Source organism: Patagioenas fasciata, chromosome 26 (assembly GCF_037038585.1).
Source record: "Patagioenas fasciata isolate bPatFas1 chromosome 26, bPatFas1.hap1, whole genome shotgun sequence".
Taxonomy (NCBI): Eukaryota; Metazoa; Chordata; class Aves; order Columbiformes; family Columbidae; genus Patagioenas; species Patagioenas fasciata.
In genome coordinates, this window is record NC_092545.1 from 4,042,431 (window position 1) to 4,059,920 (window position 17,490).

Sequence of the window (17,490 nt, forward strand, 5' to 3'; positions counted from 1 at the left end):
GATGCTCCACTCCCTTCAGCATCTTGGTTGCCCTGTGCTGGACACATGGGCTTGGGGACAGGTGATGCGGAGGCATGGGGACATGCAGACATGGGGACATGGTGACATAGGGACATGGGGACACATGGTCGGGGGACACACAGACATTGAGACAAATAGGTATGCGCACACAGAAATGTGGGGACACAGGGACACGGGTACCCAGTGACGCAGTGACACAAGCCAAGCCAACAGCAGTGTTCCTGCCCCGTCCCCCACAGTGCCATTCTGGAACCCATCCCGGTGCCAGGGTGACAGCGCCTGGGTGACACGGTGGCACAGGGTTGTGGCCATGCTGCGGCTCCTGGTGGCCAGTGCCCGCATCCCCGAGGCCACCGGCGCCGGGCCTGGCGTGCACGTGTCCGCCCGCTTCCGAGGTACCGCTGGGGGTGGGAGGGACACCGCAGTCACCGTCCGCGTGCCTGGGAACAGTGCCAGCCGTCCCCCTGCACCGCGATGTCCCCACCCTGCCGTGCCACCACCCTCCGTCCCGTCCCCATCAGGTGTCCCCAGGAGCACCCGGGTGTTGCCGGAGGAGCGCAGCCCCGCCTGGAATGAGGTGACGTGACCTCGGGGTGGCCCACAGTGGCACGGGGACACCTGTGTCGCCGCACTGACCCCTTGTCACCACCAGACACTGGCATGGCCACTGGGCACGTGTCCCCTGCGCCCCACGGACACCCTGACCCTGCGCCTGCGGCGCTGGGGACAGCCGGTGCCCCAGGGGTGAGTAGCACTGTGGTGGGGGGGTCCATCCCCAGTGTCACCACCCTCACCATGTCCCCTTGTCCCCGCAGAGCCCTGGGTGCCGCCACAGTGTCACTGGAGCAGTTGGTGGCCAACCCCGGGCTGCCACTGTCCCTCAGCCATGTGCCACTGCTGGACCCTCAGGGACAGCCCACGGGGGTGAGCACCCCCCTACAGCCCCAACAGCACCCTTGGGTGCCACTGGGCACAGCCTGGGGTGTCACCTGTCCCTTCACAGTGCACCCTCACCCTCCGCTGCTCCTACGTCCCCCACGGTACACCTGGGGACGTCACGGTCCCCGTGCAAGGACAGGTGCCACCACGGGCAGCGTCACCAGGGACATCCCAACACCCCAACAAACCCCCGGCGAGGGGGAAAGAGGATTTCCAGGTATGGCACCCATGGGTGCGGTGTCACCCAGGGGTGACGTCCCATCCGTGGTGGCCACCGTGTCACCACCTGTCCCACAGGTGCGGGTGAGGGTCATTGAGGGCCACCAGCTCCAAGGCAATGACATCAAGCCGGTGGTGACAGTCCTCATCGGCCAGAAGCGCTTCAGGACCAGGATCCAGACAGGGAACAACCCCTACTACAACGAGGTGACACCGGGGAGGTGACATGGGGACCCACTGGCATCCCCTCACCCCACCCTCACCTCATTTTGCCCATTTCTAGGTGTTTTGGCAAAATTTCCGCCGGACGCCCGCCCGGCTGGCAGCCGAGCTCATTGTCTTCCAGGTGGGGGGATTCGGTGACACCGATGGGGACGGGGACAGTGGGGTGGCTACTGACACCATGTCCCATACTTGTCACAGGTACTGGACTCCCGGGCCACCCGCGCCAAAGCCATCATCGGCATCTTCCAGGTGGGGACGGTGACTCGGGGATGCGGTGTCACCGCACGGCTCGGCCACCCTCACTCCCTTTGCCCCCCGCAGCTGGACATCGGCACCATCTACCACGCACCGGGTAGGCGAGAGGCTCGGGGTGACACAGCGGTGACACCGTGGTGACATCGGGTGACACCGGGGTGTCCCCTGACACCAGGACGCAGCTTAAGCTGGAAGTGGCTGAGCCTGCAGCACCCCCAGCACCCCGAATCCGGCTCCCGCGGGTACCTGCGTGTCAGCCTGGCCGTGCTCCGCGCCGGTGAGACGGCACCGGTGAGACCCCCTCCACACCTCCCCAGCACCCCAAAAATTATGTGGGGGGTCCCCCATTTTGATACAACCCCCCCAAGGAGGAGAAGGCACCAGCGGGGGACGAGGACGTGGAAGCCAACCTGCTGCGGCCATCGCCGTGTGTCGCCACGCTGCAGCTGCGTGTCTACCGCGCCGAGGACCTGCCGCAGGGTGGGACGTCCCAAAACCTCCCTTTTTATTATTTTGGGGGGGGGGGTAGATTTAGGGGAACCCCCACACCCACCTCTTGCCATCCCCACTGCAGCGGACCCACCTCGGTTACCGGTCGGCGGCAAGAGGGGCTTCGTAGCGGCGGCGGTGCGGGTGCAATTTGCCGGCAGGACGGTGGGTGCCGGGTGGATTTTGGGATGGTGGGGTCACATTTTGGGGTGTCAAGGGGGAGACCTCATGGCTCTGCCCATCGCAGCTCTGCACCCGGGTGATGCCCCCCGATGCCAACCCAGTGTGGAACGAAGTTTTCTTCTTCCCCCTGAGGGTGAGGTGCCCCCCAAAAATCCCACACCCCTTCACCAAGGTGGGGGCACCCCCAAAATGGGGGGGCACCCCCATTTCAACACACCCCCTTCTTGTTCGCCTCTCCGCAGCTGCCCCCCATCTGTGATGAGATCCAGCTGGCCATCCTCAGCGGGTACATGGGGACCCCTCAAAAGGTTTTGGGAGGTTTTTGGGGACACCTCTATTTTTCGGGACCCCCCTATTTTTGAGGGAGATCCCCCCTCCTTTCCATACCCCCCATAGGTCCCGCAGCAGCAAAGTACTGGGCACCGCCACCCTCCACCTCTCCCAAATCTCCTCTGCTGGTGCTGAGCTGGAGGGTGAGCAGGGGCCACCCTTGGGTGGGGGTGTCCCCAGCACCCAGACCCCCAGCACCCACTGAACCCCCTTTTTCACCCACAGAGGGGACCCCCGGGTTCTTACCCTGCTTCGGACCCAGTTTCCTCCCCTTCTACGGTCCCCGCTCGGATCCTGCCAGGACATCCAGCACCGTGAGCGGGTGACAGAGGGGACAGCACCCATTTTTTGAAGGGGGGACACCCCAAATCACCCCCCCCGCCCTTATATGACAGGACATCGGGGTGGCTTATCGTGGCCGGGTGCTGCTGGAGCTCAGCACCCACATGGGGACACCGGATGGGCGCCAGCGCGGCGCCATCGCCCCTGAGGACGTCAGCCGGGTGCAGGTGACACAGCGCGGTGCCACCCCTGCCATCTTTAATTCTTATTTTTAAGTACAATTCGGGGGTATTTGTTTTGTCACAGCGTCACTTGCCCCAATGTCGCCGCTTCGGGCTCTGCGGTGTGTTTTATTCGGCCACCATGGTGCCACCCGGCCCCGAGCTCCTGCGCTTCGAGCTCAGCCTGGGCCACTATGGGGACACCAGCGATGCCACCTGCAAGCCCACGGCCTCCGTCACCCCACACTGTTGTCCCCTCTTTGATGGTGAGTGGGATGCTGGGACGGGGACACAGTGGGTGACACCGTGCGGTGTCCCACGGGATGCTCTGGGTCCAGGGAACCGCTACCACTACCTGCCGTGGTACGGTGACAAGCCGGTGGCAGCTGTCACCTCATCCTGGGAGGATGCCGGTGACCGATGGGACACCCTGAACCTCCTGCGGAGCGTGTGCCGGCGGCTGGTGAGCACCCATGGGTGACAGCAGGGTGGAGGTGACACCCCCTGGTTGGGTTGGGACAGTTTGGGGACTTTATTTTGTAGGAGGACAATGTGGCGGAGCTGAGGGACGCGCGTGGGGACACCCGAGGGGACATCGGCAGGAGGCTGCTGCGCCAGCTGGTGCAGGACTGCAGGTGGCAATGGGGGAATTCAGGGGCAATGGGGAATTTGGGGGGAAAATGGGACAGTTGAGGTGAAATGGGGAATTTGGGGGGAACAAATGGGGAATTTAGGGGGTGGGAATGGGACAATTGAGGGGAACAAATGGGGAATTCGGAGGGATATGGGATAATTGGGGGGAAATAGGGAATTTAGGGGGAAATGGGACAATTGGGGGGAAATGGGGAATTTGGGGGGAAATGGGGGGCTGGGGGGAAATGGGATAATTAGGGGAAATGGGTTTTTTTGGGGGAATGGGGAATTTGGGAGGGAGAAGTTGGGAATTTTTTGGGGGAAATGGGACTTTTGGGGGGAATGGGGAATTTGTGGGGGGAAAAGGGGCGTTTCTGGGGGGAAACGGGACATTTTGGGGGGAGAAATGGGGCATTTTGGGGAGATAGTGTGACATTTTGGGAGGAAAACCGAGCATTTTTTTGGGGGGAAAATGTGGCATTTTGGGTGAGAAACGAGGCATTTTGGAGGTGAAACAGGACATTTTGGGGGAGATAAATGTGGCATTTTGGGGAGAGAATGTGGCATTTTGGGAGAGAAATGGGGCATTTTTTTTCGGAAAAGGGGCATTTTTTTTCGGAAAAGGGGCATTTTGGAGAGGAAATGGGGAATTTTGGGGGGTAAACAGGATATTTTGGGGGAAAATGTGGCGTTTTGCTGGGGCTGTTTGCAGGCAGGCACTGGCGCGGCTGGAGGAGCAGCCGACCCCCACGGTGCTGGACGCCCACCTGCGCACGGCGCGGCTGCACCTGCTGCGGCATCTGGTGGCCACCGCGGCCGAGCCCCCGCGGGCCGGCTGGGACACCCTGCTGGACACGGCCCAGGGCTGGCTGAGGAGGGTGACGGCGCTGGCCGTGGAGGTGGGGATACACAGGGGACATCACTGTGATGAGTTGTGGTCAGGATGGGGTGACATGGGGGACATCACTGTGATGAGTTGTGGCCGGTCTCAGCCCAACCGGGATGGGGATACACAGGGGACATCACTGTGATGAGTTGTGGTCAGGATGAGGTGACATGGGGGACATCACTGTGATGAGTTGTGGCCAGCCTCAGCCCAACCGGGATGGGGATACACAGGGGACATCACTGTGACGAGTTGTGGTCAGGATGGGGTGACATGGGGGACATCACTGTGATGAGTTGTGGTCAGGATGGGGTGACATGGGGGACATCACTGTGATGAGTTGTGGCCGGTCTCAGCCCAACCAGTATGGGGATACACAGGGGACATCGCTGTGATGAGTTGTGGCCAGTCTCAGCCCGCTGGGAAGAGGTGATATGGGGGACATTTTGTGACAAGTTGTGGCCAGTCTCAGCCCAGCCAGGATGGGGTGACACGTGGGACACCGCTGTGATGAGTTGTGGCTGGTCTCAGCCCAACCGGGATGGGGATACACAGGGGACATCGCTCTGATGAGTTGTGGTCAAGATGGGGTGGCATGGGGGACATCACTGTGATGAGTTGTGGCCAGTCTCAGCCCGCTGGGAAGAGGTGATATGGGGGACATTGTGTGAACAAGTTGTGGCCAGTCTCAGCCCAGCCAGGATGGGGTGACATGGGGGACACCGCTGTGATGAGTTGTGGCCGGTCTCAGCCCAACCAGGATGGGGATACACAGGGGACATCGCTGTGATGAGTTGTGGTCAAGATGGGGTGGCATGGGGGACATCACTGTGATGAGTTGTGGCCGGTCTCAGCCTGCTGCAAAGAGGTGATATGGGGGACATTGTGTGACAAGTTGTGGCCAGTCTCAGCCCAGCCAGGATGGGGTGACATGGGGGACACCGCTGTGATGAGTTGTGGTTGGTCTCAGCCTGCCAGGAAGGGGTGATACGGGGGACATTGTGTGACAAGTTATGGCCATGATGGGGTGACATGGGGGACATCACTGGGACGAGTTGTGGCTGGTCTCAGCCCAGCCAGGATGGGGTGACATGGGGGACATTGTGTGATGAGTTGTGGCCGGGATGGGTTGACATGGGGGACATCGCTGTGATGAGTTGTGGCCGGGATGGGGTTATATGGGGGACATCGCCGTGACAAGTTATGGCTGGTCTCAGCCCACTGGGAAGGGGTGATACAGGGAACATAGTGTGACAAGTTGTGTCTGGGATGGGGTGACATGGGGGACATCTCTGTGATGAGTTGTGGCCGGAATGAGGTGACATGGGGGACACCGCTGGGATGAGTTGTGGCCAGTCTCAGCCTGCTGGTCTCTCTCTCTCTGTCCCCACAGCCACAGGCTGGTGTCCCCGACGTGCTGCTGTGGCTGCTGCAGGGGGACAGACGCGTGGCCTGTGCCCGTGTCCCCGCACCTGACATCATGTTCTCACCGAGCGGCCCCAGCGCCTGCGGGAGGTTCTGCGGCCGCATCCAGACCCTCTTCCTGGTGGTGGGCACCCCGTGTCCCCTCCCTGTCTCCTTGGTGTCCCCTCCATGTCCCTCCCACACCCCCTTCATGTCCCCTCGATATCTCCTCCATATCCCATCCATGGCCCCTTTGTTTCCCCCCATATCCCCTCCATGTCCACTCTATATCTCTGTGTCCCCTCTATGTCCTCTTTGTGTCCCCTTATGTCTCCTCTATGTCCCCTCCAGATCTCTGTGTCCTCTACATGTCCCCTTTGTGTCCTCTCCACATCTCCACATCCCCTCTGTGTCCCCTCCATGTCCCCCCTAGACCTTCTCCATATGTCCCCCATGTCCCGTCCATGTCCCCACATATTCCCTCCATGTCACTTTTGTGTGTCCCCATGTCCCCTCCACATCTCCTCCACGACCCCTCTGTGTCCCTTCGAGACCTTCTCCACATCTGCTCCATGTCCCCTTTGTGTCCCCTCTACATTACCCCCACGTCCCCTCCATGTCCCCTTTGTGTCCCCTCCATCTGCCTTCTGTGTCCCCTTTCATGTCCCTCCTAGACCTTCTCCATATCTGCTCCATGTCCCCCTTGTGTCCTCTCCACATCTCCACATCCCCTCTGTGTCCCCCTGTGTTCCCCGTAGACTTTCTCCATATCTCCCCCATGTCCCCTCTCTGTCCCCGCTGTGTCCCCACCATGCAGGGCTCCAGTGACATCCGTGCCCAGCTCCGACTCCGGCTCTGGCTGGGACGCGTGGCCAACAGCGGTGACCTGACCCGGCACCTCGAGGGGACCCTGCACGTCTACGCTGAGACGGTGCGCCCTTGGCTGGGGGGGGTGACACCACCCCACGGTGTCCCCAAACCCCCCTCAACCCCCGTGTCCCGTCCTAGTATGAAAACCAGACCAAGCTGCTGGGCAAATGGGGTCCCCGGGGCCTGCTGGGGTGCCCCTGCTTCTCAGACAGCGCCGGCAAAGCGGGGCTCCCCCGCCACCGCATCCGTCCCCCCCGTGGCTGGCGCTGGGACGGGCCCTGGACCGTGGAGCCGCAGCGGCGGTGAGTCCCCCTGCACGGGTGGTGACACCCCAGGGGACGTCAGGGAGGGTGACACCGGTATTTTTGTCCCCAAGGCTGCTGCTGGACGCGGAGACCAACGTGGGCGAGGTGCTGGAGGAGGTGTATGAGAATGAGAGCCGCCAGCGCGGTGGCGAGTGGGGACCTGCTGCCGTGACCAGCACCGACGTCGTGAGCAGGCAGTGGCACGGGGGACACCAGCGGTGAGGTGACACGAGCACGCTGGGGCTCAGCGCTCACTCACTTTTGCAGAGTGGCGCAGCGGTGCCACCCAAGGAAGAGGTGGCGTGTCCCCAAGGTTGGCACATCGCCCACGACTGGCACGTGGATGTGACAGGGGCTGTGGATGAGGCGGGTGAGTGGGTGTCCCCACCCTGGGGTGGGCGAGCGATGGCAGTGATGGTGACAAGAACACGCGGGTGTCGCAGGGTGGGAGTACGGGACGAGCGTGGGTGCCAGTGGTGTCCCCCCGGCGTGGCACGCCACCGAGAAGACGTACCACACGCTGCGGCGCCGGCGCTGGCTGCGCACCCGCCGCAGGGACCCCGGCATGCAGGGACCCGAGCAGGACGTGGAGACCTTCCTACGGCTGGTCGGGACGGTGGGGACAGGGACAGGGCAGCGAGGAGGGGGACATCAGGGGTGGGGGCTGCAGGGATGGTGTGGCAGGGATGAGGTGGCAGGGATGGAGACATCAGGGTTGGGATGGCAGGGACAGTGGTGACAAGGATGGAGTGGCAGGGATGGGGGTGGCATGACTGGGGTGACAGGGATGGGGGTGGCAGAGATGGGGACATCAGGGATGGGGGTGACAGGGATGACAAGGATGGGGTGGCAGGGATGGGAGCAATAGAATGGGGATGGCAGGGATGGGAACATCAGGGATGGAGGTGACAGTGGTAACAGGATGGGGTGGGAGGGATCCGTTTGCAGGGACAGGTGTGACAAGGATGGAGTGGCAGGGATGGGAGTGACAGGATGGGGACAGCAGGGATGGGAACATCAGGGATAGGGGTGACAAAGGATGGGGGTGGCAGGCATGGGAGTGACAAGATGGGGCTGACGCAGATGGGGTGTCAGGGATGGGGTGGGAGGGACACTGGTGGAGTGCCCTGGTGCGAGCAGCCCTGTCCATCCCCCTGTGCCACCCCGCGCTGTCCCCTGTGTCCCTGCAGCACAGCCCTGAGGCGGCGGGGACCGAAGCCTGGGAATACGGATCCCTCTGGGGCTCCCGCTTCCACCTGCAGCCGCGGCTGGGTGACGTGTGCCGGCGGCGCTGCTGGCACCGCGGCATGGTGCCGAACCAGCCCGGGGCCAGGGCGGCCCTGTTCCTGCTGGAGGGGACCCCGGTACGAGAGAACAGGGGGAACTGGGGCAACTGGAGGAACTGGGGCTGGGGATGGAGAGTGGGGTGTGGAGAGGGATAGAGGACAGAGGGGTGGAGGGACAAAGGGATGGAGGGACAGAGGGACAGAGATTCTGCTCCCCAGGAACAAGCGTCAGGAGCAGAGGAAACGGCCTCAAGTTGTGCCAGAGGAGGTTGAGGTTGGATGTGGGGAACAATTTCTTCCCCAAAGGGCTGTGGGGCATTGGAACAGGCTGCCCAGGGCAGTGCTGGAGTCACCATCCCTGGAGGGCTGGACAGACGGACATGAGGTTCTCAGGACATGGGGCAGTGCCAGGGGTGGGTTATGGGTGGACTTTATGATCTTGAGTGCCTTTTCCAACCAAAATGATACTGTGGGGGGATGGAGAGATAGATGAAGGGACAGAGAGATGCAGGGAAGGAGGGATGGAGAAATGGATGGATGGATGGATGGGTGGATGGATGGATGGATGGATGGATGGATGGATGGATGGGAGATGAAGGGACAGAGGGACAAGGAGATGGATGTAGCAACGTGGAGACGTAACGATGCTGGGGCAGTAGGACATGGCACGACAGCAAGACGCAGGGCCAGGGGACAGCAGGGACAAGGGGACACCTCCCCATATCCCACAGAGCAAAGAGGACGTGGCCGAGGACGATGAGACGCCTGCGGCCGAGCGTCCAGCGCGGAGCTCATCCCGGACCAGCCCCAAGCAGCCCATGCCCCTCATCCTCTGCAACTTCCAGCGTGAGCCCCGGGGACATGGCAGGGTGACACAGTGGGGACCCAGCGCGGTCCCAGCCACCCCATCACCTCTTGTCACTCCCTGTCCCTCGTGCAGGACCCAACTTCTTCCAGCTGCGCTGCTACATCTTCCAGGCGCTGGAGCTGGCACCCCGTGCCACCAAAGCCACCGCAGGTGGGACACCCCCCAAAAGGACCCCTGGTCCCCCACCCCGGTGGGCAGCCTGGGGTGCTGAGGGTGTCCCTGTCCCCCAGACCCCGTCGCCCACGTCTCCTTCGTGCACGTCAGCCAGAGCACCCGGGTGCTGCCCGGCACCCTGGACCCGCTCTGGGACCAGACGCTGCTTTTCCAGCGGGTGCTGCTGTATGGGGACCCCCAGGGGGTCCAGGACGAGCCCCCCATGGTGGTGGTGGAGGTTTTCGACCAGGACGGAGGGGTACGGCACCCATGGCGGGGGGGGACCCATGGGTAGGGGCAGCACCCATGCCCAAGCGATGTGTTGCAGGGTGCTGGTGCTTTCCTGGGGAGGAGCGTGTGCACCCCACAAGTTTGGTTGGATGTGGGGCAGCGGAAGCCCCCCCGGCTGCAGCGGTACCCGCTGGGGGGCCCGGGGGGGCCAGCTGGGGAGCTGCTGGCAGCCTTTGAGCTGCTGCACGACACTCAGGTGAGGGGCTCAAGGGGGACAAGGGGCACAGGGGATGATAGTCCATCTTCATCATCATCATCATCATCATCATCATCATCCTTGGCAGGATGGGGCCCTGGCACAGGTGACCCCCCCGCCGTGGAGGGAGGGGGTTTTCAGTGTCCCCCAGGGCATCCGGCCACTCCTGCGGCTGGTGGCACTGGAGGTGAGATCGTGGTGGGGACAGGGGTGGGGAACAGGCTGGGGACAGGGACAGGGATGAAGAAGGGGATGGGATGGGGACAAGGACAGGGAGAGGGATGAGGACAGAAGTGGCTGGGGACAAGGACATGGAGTGGGACAAGGATAAAAACAAGAGGGACAAGGTTGGGATGGGGAAAGGGATGGGACAGGGATGAAGGTGGGATGGGGACGAGGTCCGAGATGGAGAATGGAGGGGAACAGGCTGGGGACAGGGACAAGAACAGTGATGACGGTCCTGGGGAAGGGATGGGGACAGGGATGGGGACAGGGATGGGGACAAGGATGAAGGTGGGATGAGGATGAGGTCCCAGATGGAGAATGGAGAGGAACAGGCTGGGGACAGGGACAGTGATGAAGGTCCTGGGGAAGAGATGGGGACAGTACAGGGATGGGGACAAGGATGAAGCCAGGGGATGAGGTCAGGGATGGAGACAGGCCAGGGACAAGGACAGGGATGACAATGGGGACAGACTCAAAGGGACAAACCCAAGATGTGGACAGGATGGAGCTGGAGATGGGGACAGGGACAGGGGTGGGGACAGTGACAGCCACCCCCAGCATCCCCTGGGCGCACTGCCCACCCGCGGTGACCCCAGCACACATGGGGGGTGACAGCCACCGGTGTCCCCCAGGTGCTGGCGTGGGGGCTGCGGGGGCTGCAGGGCGGCGTGCGGGCGCCCAGCCTGGAGCTGCAGTGCAGGGGGCAGACCCTGCGGACCCCCCCCATCCTCACCCTGCCCACCAACCCCAACTTCCCCATCAACGCCTTCCTGCTGCCGCTGGTGAGGATGGGGATGGGGAGCACCCCACCCATGGGTGCTGGCACCCCGGGGTGATGACTTGGCTCCCCGCCCCAGAATTTACCGGCGGAGGAGGAATACGTGCCCCCCATCTGGCTGCGGGTGCTGGACACGCGGGAGTTCGGGTACCGGCCCGTGGTGGGACAGGCCTGCGTGCGGGGGCTGGGCCGGTATTACTGGCCACCCCCCGGCCAGGGAAAGCCTCCCCCTGGCCCTGCAACCCCCTCATCTGGCTCTGGTAATGGCTCTGCCCAGCCCTGGTACCTGCTGCCCATCCCCGTCGCATCCCTGGCACCCCCTGTCCCATCCCTGTCCCATCTCTGGTACCTCCTGCCCCATCCCTGGTACCTGCTGCCCATCCTTGTCCCATCCCTGTCCCATCTCTGGTACCTCCTGCCCCATCCCTGGTACCTGTTGCCCATCCCTGGTACCTGCTGCCCATCCTTGTCCCATCTCTGACCCATCTCTGGTACCTTCTGCCCCATCCCTGGCACCCCCTGTCCCATCCCTGGTACCTCCTGCCCCATCCCTGGTACCTCCTGTCCATCCATGGTACCCCTGTCCATCCCTGCCCCATCCCTGGTACCTCCTGCCCATCTCTGTTGCCTCCTGCCCCATCTCTGCCCATCCCTGGCACCCCTTGTCCATCCCTGGTACCCCCTGTCCCATCCCTGGCACCCCCTGACCCATCCCTGACCCATCTCTGGTACCTTCTGCCTCATCCCTGACCCATCTCTGGTACCTTCTGCCCCATCCCTGGCACCCCTTGTCCCATCCCTATCCCATCTCTGGTACCTCCTGCCCCATCCTGGTACCCTCTGCCCATCCCTGGTACCTGCTGCCCATCCTTGGTACCTCCTGTCCCATCCCTGGTACCTTCTGCCCCATCTCTGCCCATCCCTGGCACCCCATGCACATCCCTGCCCCCCCCTGCCCATCCCTGCCCCCTCGGGGATGATTTATGTGCCCTTCTCCCCCCGCAGCCGCTCTCTGGGGTAGGATACGCCAGGTGAGTCCCTTGGCACCCCGCACCCGCCTCGGCACCATTGGGGTCCCCAGCCCAGTGCCTCAGTTTCCCCAAGCCGTCCCCTTTGTCCCTGCAGATGCTGCCCAGAATCGCTGCCGAGGGAGCTGGGGACAAGGTGGGCACAGCAACGGGGTCACCAGGGCCACCAAGGGCCACCTGTCCCCACCTCACCCTGCTCCCCATCAGGCTGCAGAGGAGGAGGAGGAGGAAGATGAGGACGACTGGTGGAGCAAATTCTATGCGGCCATGGGGGACAAGGCGAAGAGGCGGACAGGCAGGGACAGACTGAAGGTCTGGGGACAGGGGACAGGGATGGGGATGAGCTCAGGGGTGGGACAGGGATGGAGATACGGACAAGAATGAAACAAAATTGGGACAGGGATGGTTGGGGACAAGGACACAGGAGGGGAGAGGGATGAAGGTGGGATAGGGGTCAGATCAGGTATGGGGATTGAGAGGGGTCAGGAATGGGGACAGGGATGAAAATGGGCTGGGGACAAGGTCAGGAATGGAGATTGGGAGAGGAACAGGCTGGGGACAGGGATGAAGAAGGGGATGGGGACAAGGACAGGGATGAAGGTGGGATGGGGACAGGGATGAGGATGAAACAGGGATAGGGATGAAGGTGAGATGGGGACAGAGATGAAGATGAGATGGGGACAAGGCTGAAGAAGGGCAGAGGGACATGATGGGGAGAAGCACCAAGATGAGGTTGGGGACAGGGACAGGGACAAAGGGCCAAGGGACCAAGGGCAGAACCCTCTCCCCAGATCTACAGCTGTGAGCTGGAGGCGCTGCCCGAATTCGAGGGGCTGCAGGATTTCTGCCAGACCTTCCCCCTCTATGCGCCGGGGGGTCACCCCACGGTGGGGGACGACCCCGTGGGCGAGTTCAAGGTGGGTGACACCCCCGAGGGGACACCCCAGCACCAGGGTGGGGACAGCCAGGGGTGCATGGCCGGGCGGCTCTCGCAGGGGCTTTTCCGCATCTACCCCCTGCCCGAGGACCCCGCCGTGTCCCCCCCGCCCCGACATTTCCAGCAGCTGCCCCCCAGCCAACCCCAAAAGTGCCTGGTGAGGGTCTACGTGGTCCGGGCCTTCGACCTGCCCCCCAAGGACAGGAACAGGCTGGTAAGGCCACCCATGGGTGCTGGGCAGGGTGACCCGTCCCCCCGCCTCGTGTCACGCTGAGTGTCCCCCCCGCTGGCAGTGTGACCCCTATGTGCGTGTCTCGCTGGGGAAGAAGCAGCTGGGCCAGCGGGACCAGTATGTGCCCAACACACTGGAGCCCGTTTTTGGCAGGTACGGCCAGGGCGGGTGGCCTGGTGGCACTGTCACCCCTGGGTGGCACGGGGCGGAGGGGCCCATTCCCCATGTCATCATGTCTCCGTGCCAGCCTGTCCCCGTGCCACCATGTCCCTGTGCCTCTGGAACCCTGTGCCACCAGGTCCTCATGCCACCAAGTGACACACCAGCAGGTCCCCATGTCACCAAGTGCCCACACTATCAGCTCCCTATTCCCCACACCAGAAGGTTCCTGAGCCTCCAGGTCCCCAGTTCCTCTGCCACCATGTCCCCATGCCAAAATGTGCCCACGTCACCATATCCCCATACCCTGTGCTGGAGGTTCCTTGTGCCACCATGTCCCCACTCCCCATGTCACCAGATGCCCCATTCCCAACATCTGCAGGTCCCTGTGCCACCACATCCCCATTCCCCACACTGGCGGGTTCCCATGCCACCATGTCCTCGTGCCACAATGTCCTCATGCCACCAAGTCCCCATGCCCATGTGTCCCACTCCCTGTGCCAGCGGGTGCCACCAGCATGTCCCCGGGGCTGATGGCACCCGCTGCCAGGCTGTTTGAGGTGACAGGGACCATCCCGCTGGAGAAGGACCTGCGGGTGACACTGCTGGACTACGACGTGGTGCCACCAGACCAGGAGATCGGCACCACCACCATTGACCTGGAGAACCGCCTGCTGTCCCACTACCGCGCCAACTGCGGGCTGGCGGCCCGCTACCGCACGTGGGTGTCACCGGGGTGGGGGGACACCGTGGGGGCTTGGGGACATCAGGGTGCACGGGTCTGAGCACAGGAGTGGGCGTGGAGGTGGGCACGGGGTGGTGGGGACAGGGTAATGGGGACAGGATGGGGACAAGGATGGGGACAGGGTGATGAAGATGGGATGGGGACATAGCAGATGGCAAGGGGGTGGATGGGGACAGGGTGGGGACGGGGATGAGCAGAAGGGAAAGGGACAGGATGGGGACAAGGGGATGGGGACAGGGCGATGAGAAGGGAGAGGGCACAGAGGAATCGGGGTGGCACCGGGTGATGGGGACAGGGACATGGGAACAGGGACATAGGGACAGGAGGGGCACAGGGATGAGGACAGGGAGATGGGGACAGGGTGGGCAGAGAGATGGGGACATGGACATGGGCACAGAGAGGTGGGGACAGGGGTACCTGTGGGTGGGGATGGGGATGGGGACAGGGACATGAAGACAGGGACATGGGGACAGGAGAGGCACAGGGATGAGGACAGGGAGATGCAGACAGAGTGGGGACAGGGATGGGGACAGGGACATGGGCACAGAGAGATGGGGATGGGGGGCACATGAGGGTGGGAACAGAGACCTGGGGACTACAGGGAGCACAAGAAGACGAGAATGAGGTTGGCACAGGGATGAAGACCTGGTTATGGGTTTGGCACACGCAAGGGGCACAGGGGGGTGACAGCCAGGGAGGGGACACCCAGGAGTGTCCCCAGCCCACGCGCCGTCCCCACAGCACCGGCCCTGGGTGCTGGAGGGACCAGCTCCCCCCCAGCCGCATCCTGGAGCATTTCGCCCACACCCGGGGGCTCCCGGCACCCGAGTTCAGCGCTGAGGGCACCGCCGTCACCTTCGGGGACCAAACTGTCCTGCTCAGCCAGTTCGGTGGGTGGGGGTGCGGGTGGGGACATGGGGGGACCCGGTCGTGTCCCCTGGTGTGATGGCTCAGCCTTGCAGAGGGCGACCCCCCCGTGCACCAGCACCCAGGGCCCCCCCGTGAGCGCCTGGCCCTGCACGTTCTCCACCGTTGTCACCTTGTCCCCGAGCACCTGGAGACCCGCACCCTCTACAACAGCACCCAGCCTGGGATGGAGCAGGTGGGGACAGGGACAGAGCGATGGTGACCTTGGGGTGATGGGGACACGGTCAGGGAGGGACCCCAGGGTGATGAGGACCTTGGGGTATAGAGGGATGCCAGGGGACAATGGGAATCTTGGGGTGACAGGGACCTTGGGGTGGTAGGGACCTTGAGATATAAGGGGATGCTGGGGACAATAGGGACCTTGGGGTATAAGGCGATGCCAGGGGACAACAGGGACCTTGGGGTGACATTGGCCCTGGGAGTGGGTGATGGGGACCCCAAGGCAATGGGGACCTTGGGGTATAAGAGGATGCCAGGGGACATGGGGACCTTGGGATGACAGTGACTCTGGGGTACATGGGGAGGCCAGGGGAACAACAGGGACCTTGAGGTGACATTGACCCTGGGGATGGGTGATGGGGACCCAAGGGTGACGGGGACCCCAGGGCAGGGAGCGATGCTGGGGGTAGAGGAAGAGATGGGGACCCCAGGGGTGATGGAGACACCCAGGGACAGGGGTGACACTGGTGTGGGGACAAAGGGTGACAGACCCACCCCTCCACGCAGGGCAAGGTGCAGATGTGGGTCGACGTCTTCCCCACCACCCTGGGGAGCCCCGGCCCCCCTGTCAACATCACCCCCCCCAAACCCCAGAGGTGAGTGCCCAGCCGGGCCCTGCGGGTGGGACAGGGACATCCCGGGGTGGCCAAGATGACACATCCTCGTGTCCCTGTGAGGTACGAGCTGCGCTGCGTGGTCTGGAACACGCAGGACGTCGACATGGGGGACGTCAACCTGATCGGGCAGCAGATGAGCGACATCTACGTCATGGGGTGAGTTGAGGCCACCGCTGTGTGTCCCTCTCAGGGGGGCGGTGACAGCAGCGCTGGGGACAGGGTGACAGCAGCGTCCCCTCCCGCAGGTGGCTGGATGGGCTGGAGGAGCAGCGGCAAAGGACAGACATCCACTACCGCTCGCTGCTGGGGGAAGGGGCCTTCAACTGGCGTTTTGTCTTCTCCTTCCAGTGCCTGGCGGCCGAGGAGCTCTGCATCCTGCCCCGCAAGGCGAGGGACACCCCGGGGTGTGGGTGTCAGGGTGGGGGGGGACACATGGGACAGAGGTGACACACCCATTATCCCCCCAGGAGCATTTCTGGAGCCTGGACCCCACGGTGCGAAAGGTGCCCCCTAAGCTCATCCTCCAAGTGTGGGACAACGACAAGTTTTCAGCTGATGATTTTTTGGGTGAGACACCATCTCCCCACCCTGTATCGCTGCAGCAGGGTGGGGGACACCCAGGGTGACACCCACAAGGGACAGGGAGCACCCACAGGTGACACAGAGCACCCACGGGTGACACCCTGCCTCTGCTTATCCCTGCAGGCATCCTGGAGCTGGAGCTCTCCCGGCTGCCACAGCCAGCCCAGCAACCCCAGAGCTGCACCCCAAACCCGCAAGGGACCTCCCAAAGCCCCTGGCCCTGGCGGGGGACACGGGTCCCATCTCATTTCTCCCTTTTCCGGCACAAACGGGCCAGGGGGTGGTGGCCGTGCACCGTGCAGGACGGCAACAAGCGGCGCCTCTCAGTAAAGTGGCACTGGCACAGTTGGGGAGAGCGGTGACGAGGTAGGTGGGACAGATCCTGCACCCCATTCCCATCCATCACCCCAAAAAAGGGCAAGCTGGAGCTGAGCCTGGAGCTGCTGACGGCGAAGGAGGCGGAAGAGCGACCGGCGGGGAGAGGCCGCGATGAACCCAACATGTACCCCAAGCTCCAGCCGCCCGTGTGAGTCCCCGCGGCGCTTGGGGGGTGACAGGAGGGGTGACACGGGGTGTCTGAGCTGGCTGTCACCCGCAGGCGGCCGGAGTGGTCGTTCCTGTGGCTGCAGGCGCCGCTGCGCACCCTTCGCTACGGGCTCTGGCGGCAGCACCGCGGGCGCATCAGCCTGGCGCTGGCGCTGCTGCTGCTCCTCGCGCTGCTCCTCACCTTCATCTACTCCACGCCGGTGAGTGCTGGGGGGCATGGGCACCCCCAAATCCCTCATCAGCACCTCTGTGTCCCCCCTGAGCCTCCCTCTGCACCTCCTCACAGGGGTATTTGGCCATGAAACTGGTGAACCCGCTGGAGAGCTGGCGTTTCGGCGGGGGATCACGTCACGCAGCCGCTCGCCCCTCGGCATCACCTCTAATAAAGTCACATCTGTAACGGTCAAAGCATCGCCCACAGCAATCTGGGCTCATGGAG

The 17,490-nt window shown here is 63.3% G+C and overlaps 1 protein-coding gene across 1 annotated transcript in view; it reads left to right on the top strand.

Annotated features, from left to right (window-relative positions):
- The window catches only part of FER1L5 (fer-1 like family member 5), a 17,977-nt gene extending 526 nt beyond the window's left edge, over nt 1-17,451 (top strand). The window contains exons 2-50 of the mRNA XM_065856553.1: nt 261-416; nt 543-598; nt 674-765; nt 837-945; nt 1,258-1,386; nt 1,463-1,525; nt 1,603-1,653; nt 1,726-1,756; nt 1,835-1,950; nt 2,028-2,139; nt 2,234-2,313; nt 2,396-2,464; nt 2,574-2,617; nt 2,728-2,804; nt 2,887-2,975; nt 3,057-3,170; nt 3,250-3,430; nt 3,503-3,641; nt 4,510-4,696; nt 6,077-6,232; nt 6,905-7,018; nt 7,096-7,259; nt 7,334-7,448; nt 7,530-7,632; nt 7,706-7,878; nt 8,453-8,626; nt 9,280-9,394; nt 9,489-9,566; nt 9,647-9,828; nt 9,898-10,056; nt 10,145-10,243; nt 10,914-11,063; nt 11,139-11,319; nt 12,065-12,090; nt 12,295-12,399; nt 12,879-13,004; nt 13,083-13,238; nt 13,318-13,409; nt 13,966-14,142; nt 14,902-15,050; nt 15,123-15,262; nt 15,814-15,902; nt 15,984-16,079; nt 16,169-16,310; nt 16,391-16,490; nt 16,629-16,831; nt 16,922-17,031; nt 17,104-17,251; nt 17,338-17,451. Of these exons, the coding sequence (XP_065712625.1) occupies nt 261-416; nt 543-598; nt 674-765; nt 837-945; nt 1,258-1,386; nt 1,463-1,525; nt 1,603-1,653; nt 1,726-1,756; nt 1,835-1,950; nt 2,028-2,139; nt 2,234-2,313; nt 2,396-2,464; nt 2,574-2,617; nt 2,728-2,804; nt 2,887-2,975; nt 3,057-3,170; nt 3,250-3,430; nt 3,503-3,641; nt 4,510-4,696; nt 6,077-6,232; nt 6,905-7,018; nt 7,096-7,259; nt 7,334-7,448; nt 7,530-7,632; nt 7,706-7,878; nt 8,453-8,626; nt 9,280-9,394; nt 9,489-9,566; nt 9,647-9,828; nt 9,898-10,056; nt 10,145-10,243; nt 10,914-11,063; nt 11,139-11,319; nt 12,065-12,090; nt 12,295-12,399; nt 12,879-13,004; nt 13,083-13,238; nt 13,318-13,409; nt 13,966-14,142; nt 14,902-15,050; nt 15,123-15,262; nt 15,814-15,902; nt 15,984-16,079; nt 16,169-16,310; nt 16,391-16,490; nt 16,629-16,831; nt 16,922-17,031; nt 17,104-17,251; nt 17,338-17,451 (5,831 nt within the window). The remainder of the gene's footprint in view (nt 1-260; nt 417-542; nt 599-673; nt 766-836; nt 946-1,257; nt 1,387-1,462; nt 1,526-1,602; nt 1,654-1,725; nt 1,757-1,834; nt 1,951-2,027; nt 2,140-2,233; nt 2,314-2,395; nt 2,465-2,573; nt 2,618-2,727; nt 2,805-2,886; nt 2,976-3,056; nt 3,171-3,249; nt 3,431-3,502; nt 3,642-4,509; nt 4,697-6,076; nt 6,233-6,904; nt 7,019-7,095; nt 7,260-7,333; nt 7,449-7,529; nt 7,633-7,705; nt 7,879-8,452; nt 8,627-9,279; nt 9,395-9,488; nt 9,567-9,646; nt 9,829-9,897; nt 10,057-10,144; nt 10,244-10,913; nt 11,064-11,138; nt 11,320-12,064; nt 12,091-12,294; nt 12,400-12,878; nt 13,005-13,082; nt 13,239-13,317; nt 13,410-13,965; nt 14,143-14,901; nt 15,051-15,122; nt 15,263-15,813; nt 15,903-15,983; nt 16,080-16,168; nt 16,311-16,390; nt 16,491-16,628; nt 16,832-16,921; nt 17,032-17,103; nt 17,252-17,337) is intronic.
- The last annotated feature ends 39 nt before the right edge of the window (nt 17,452-17,490 follow it).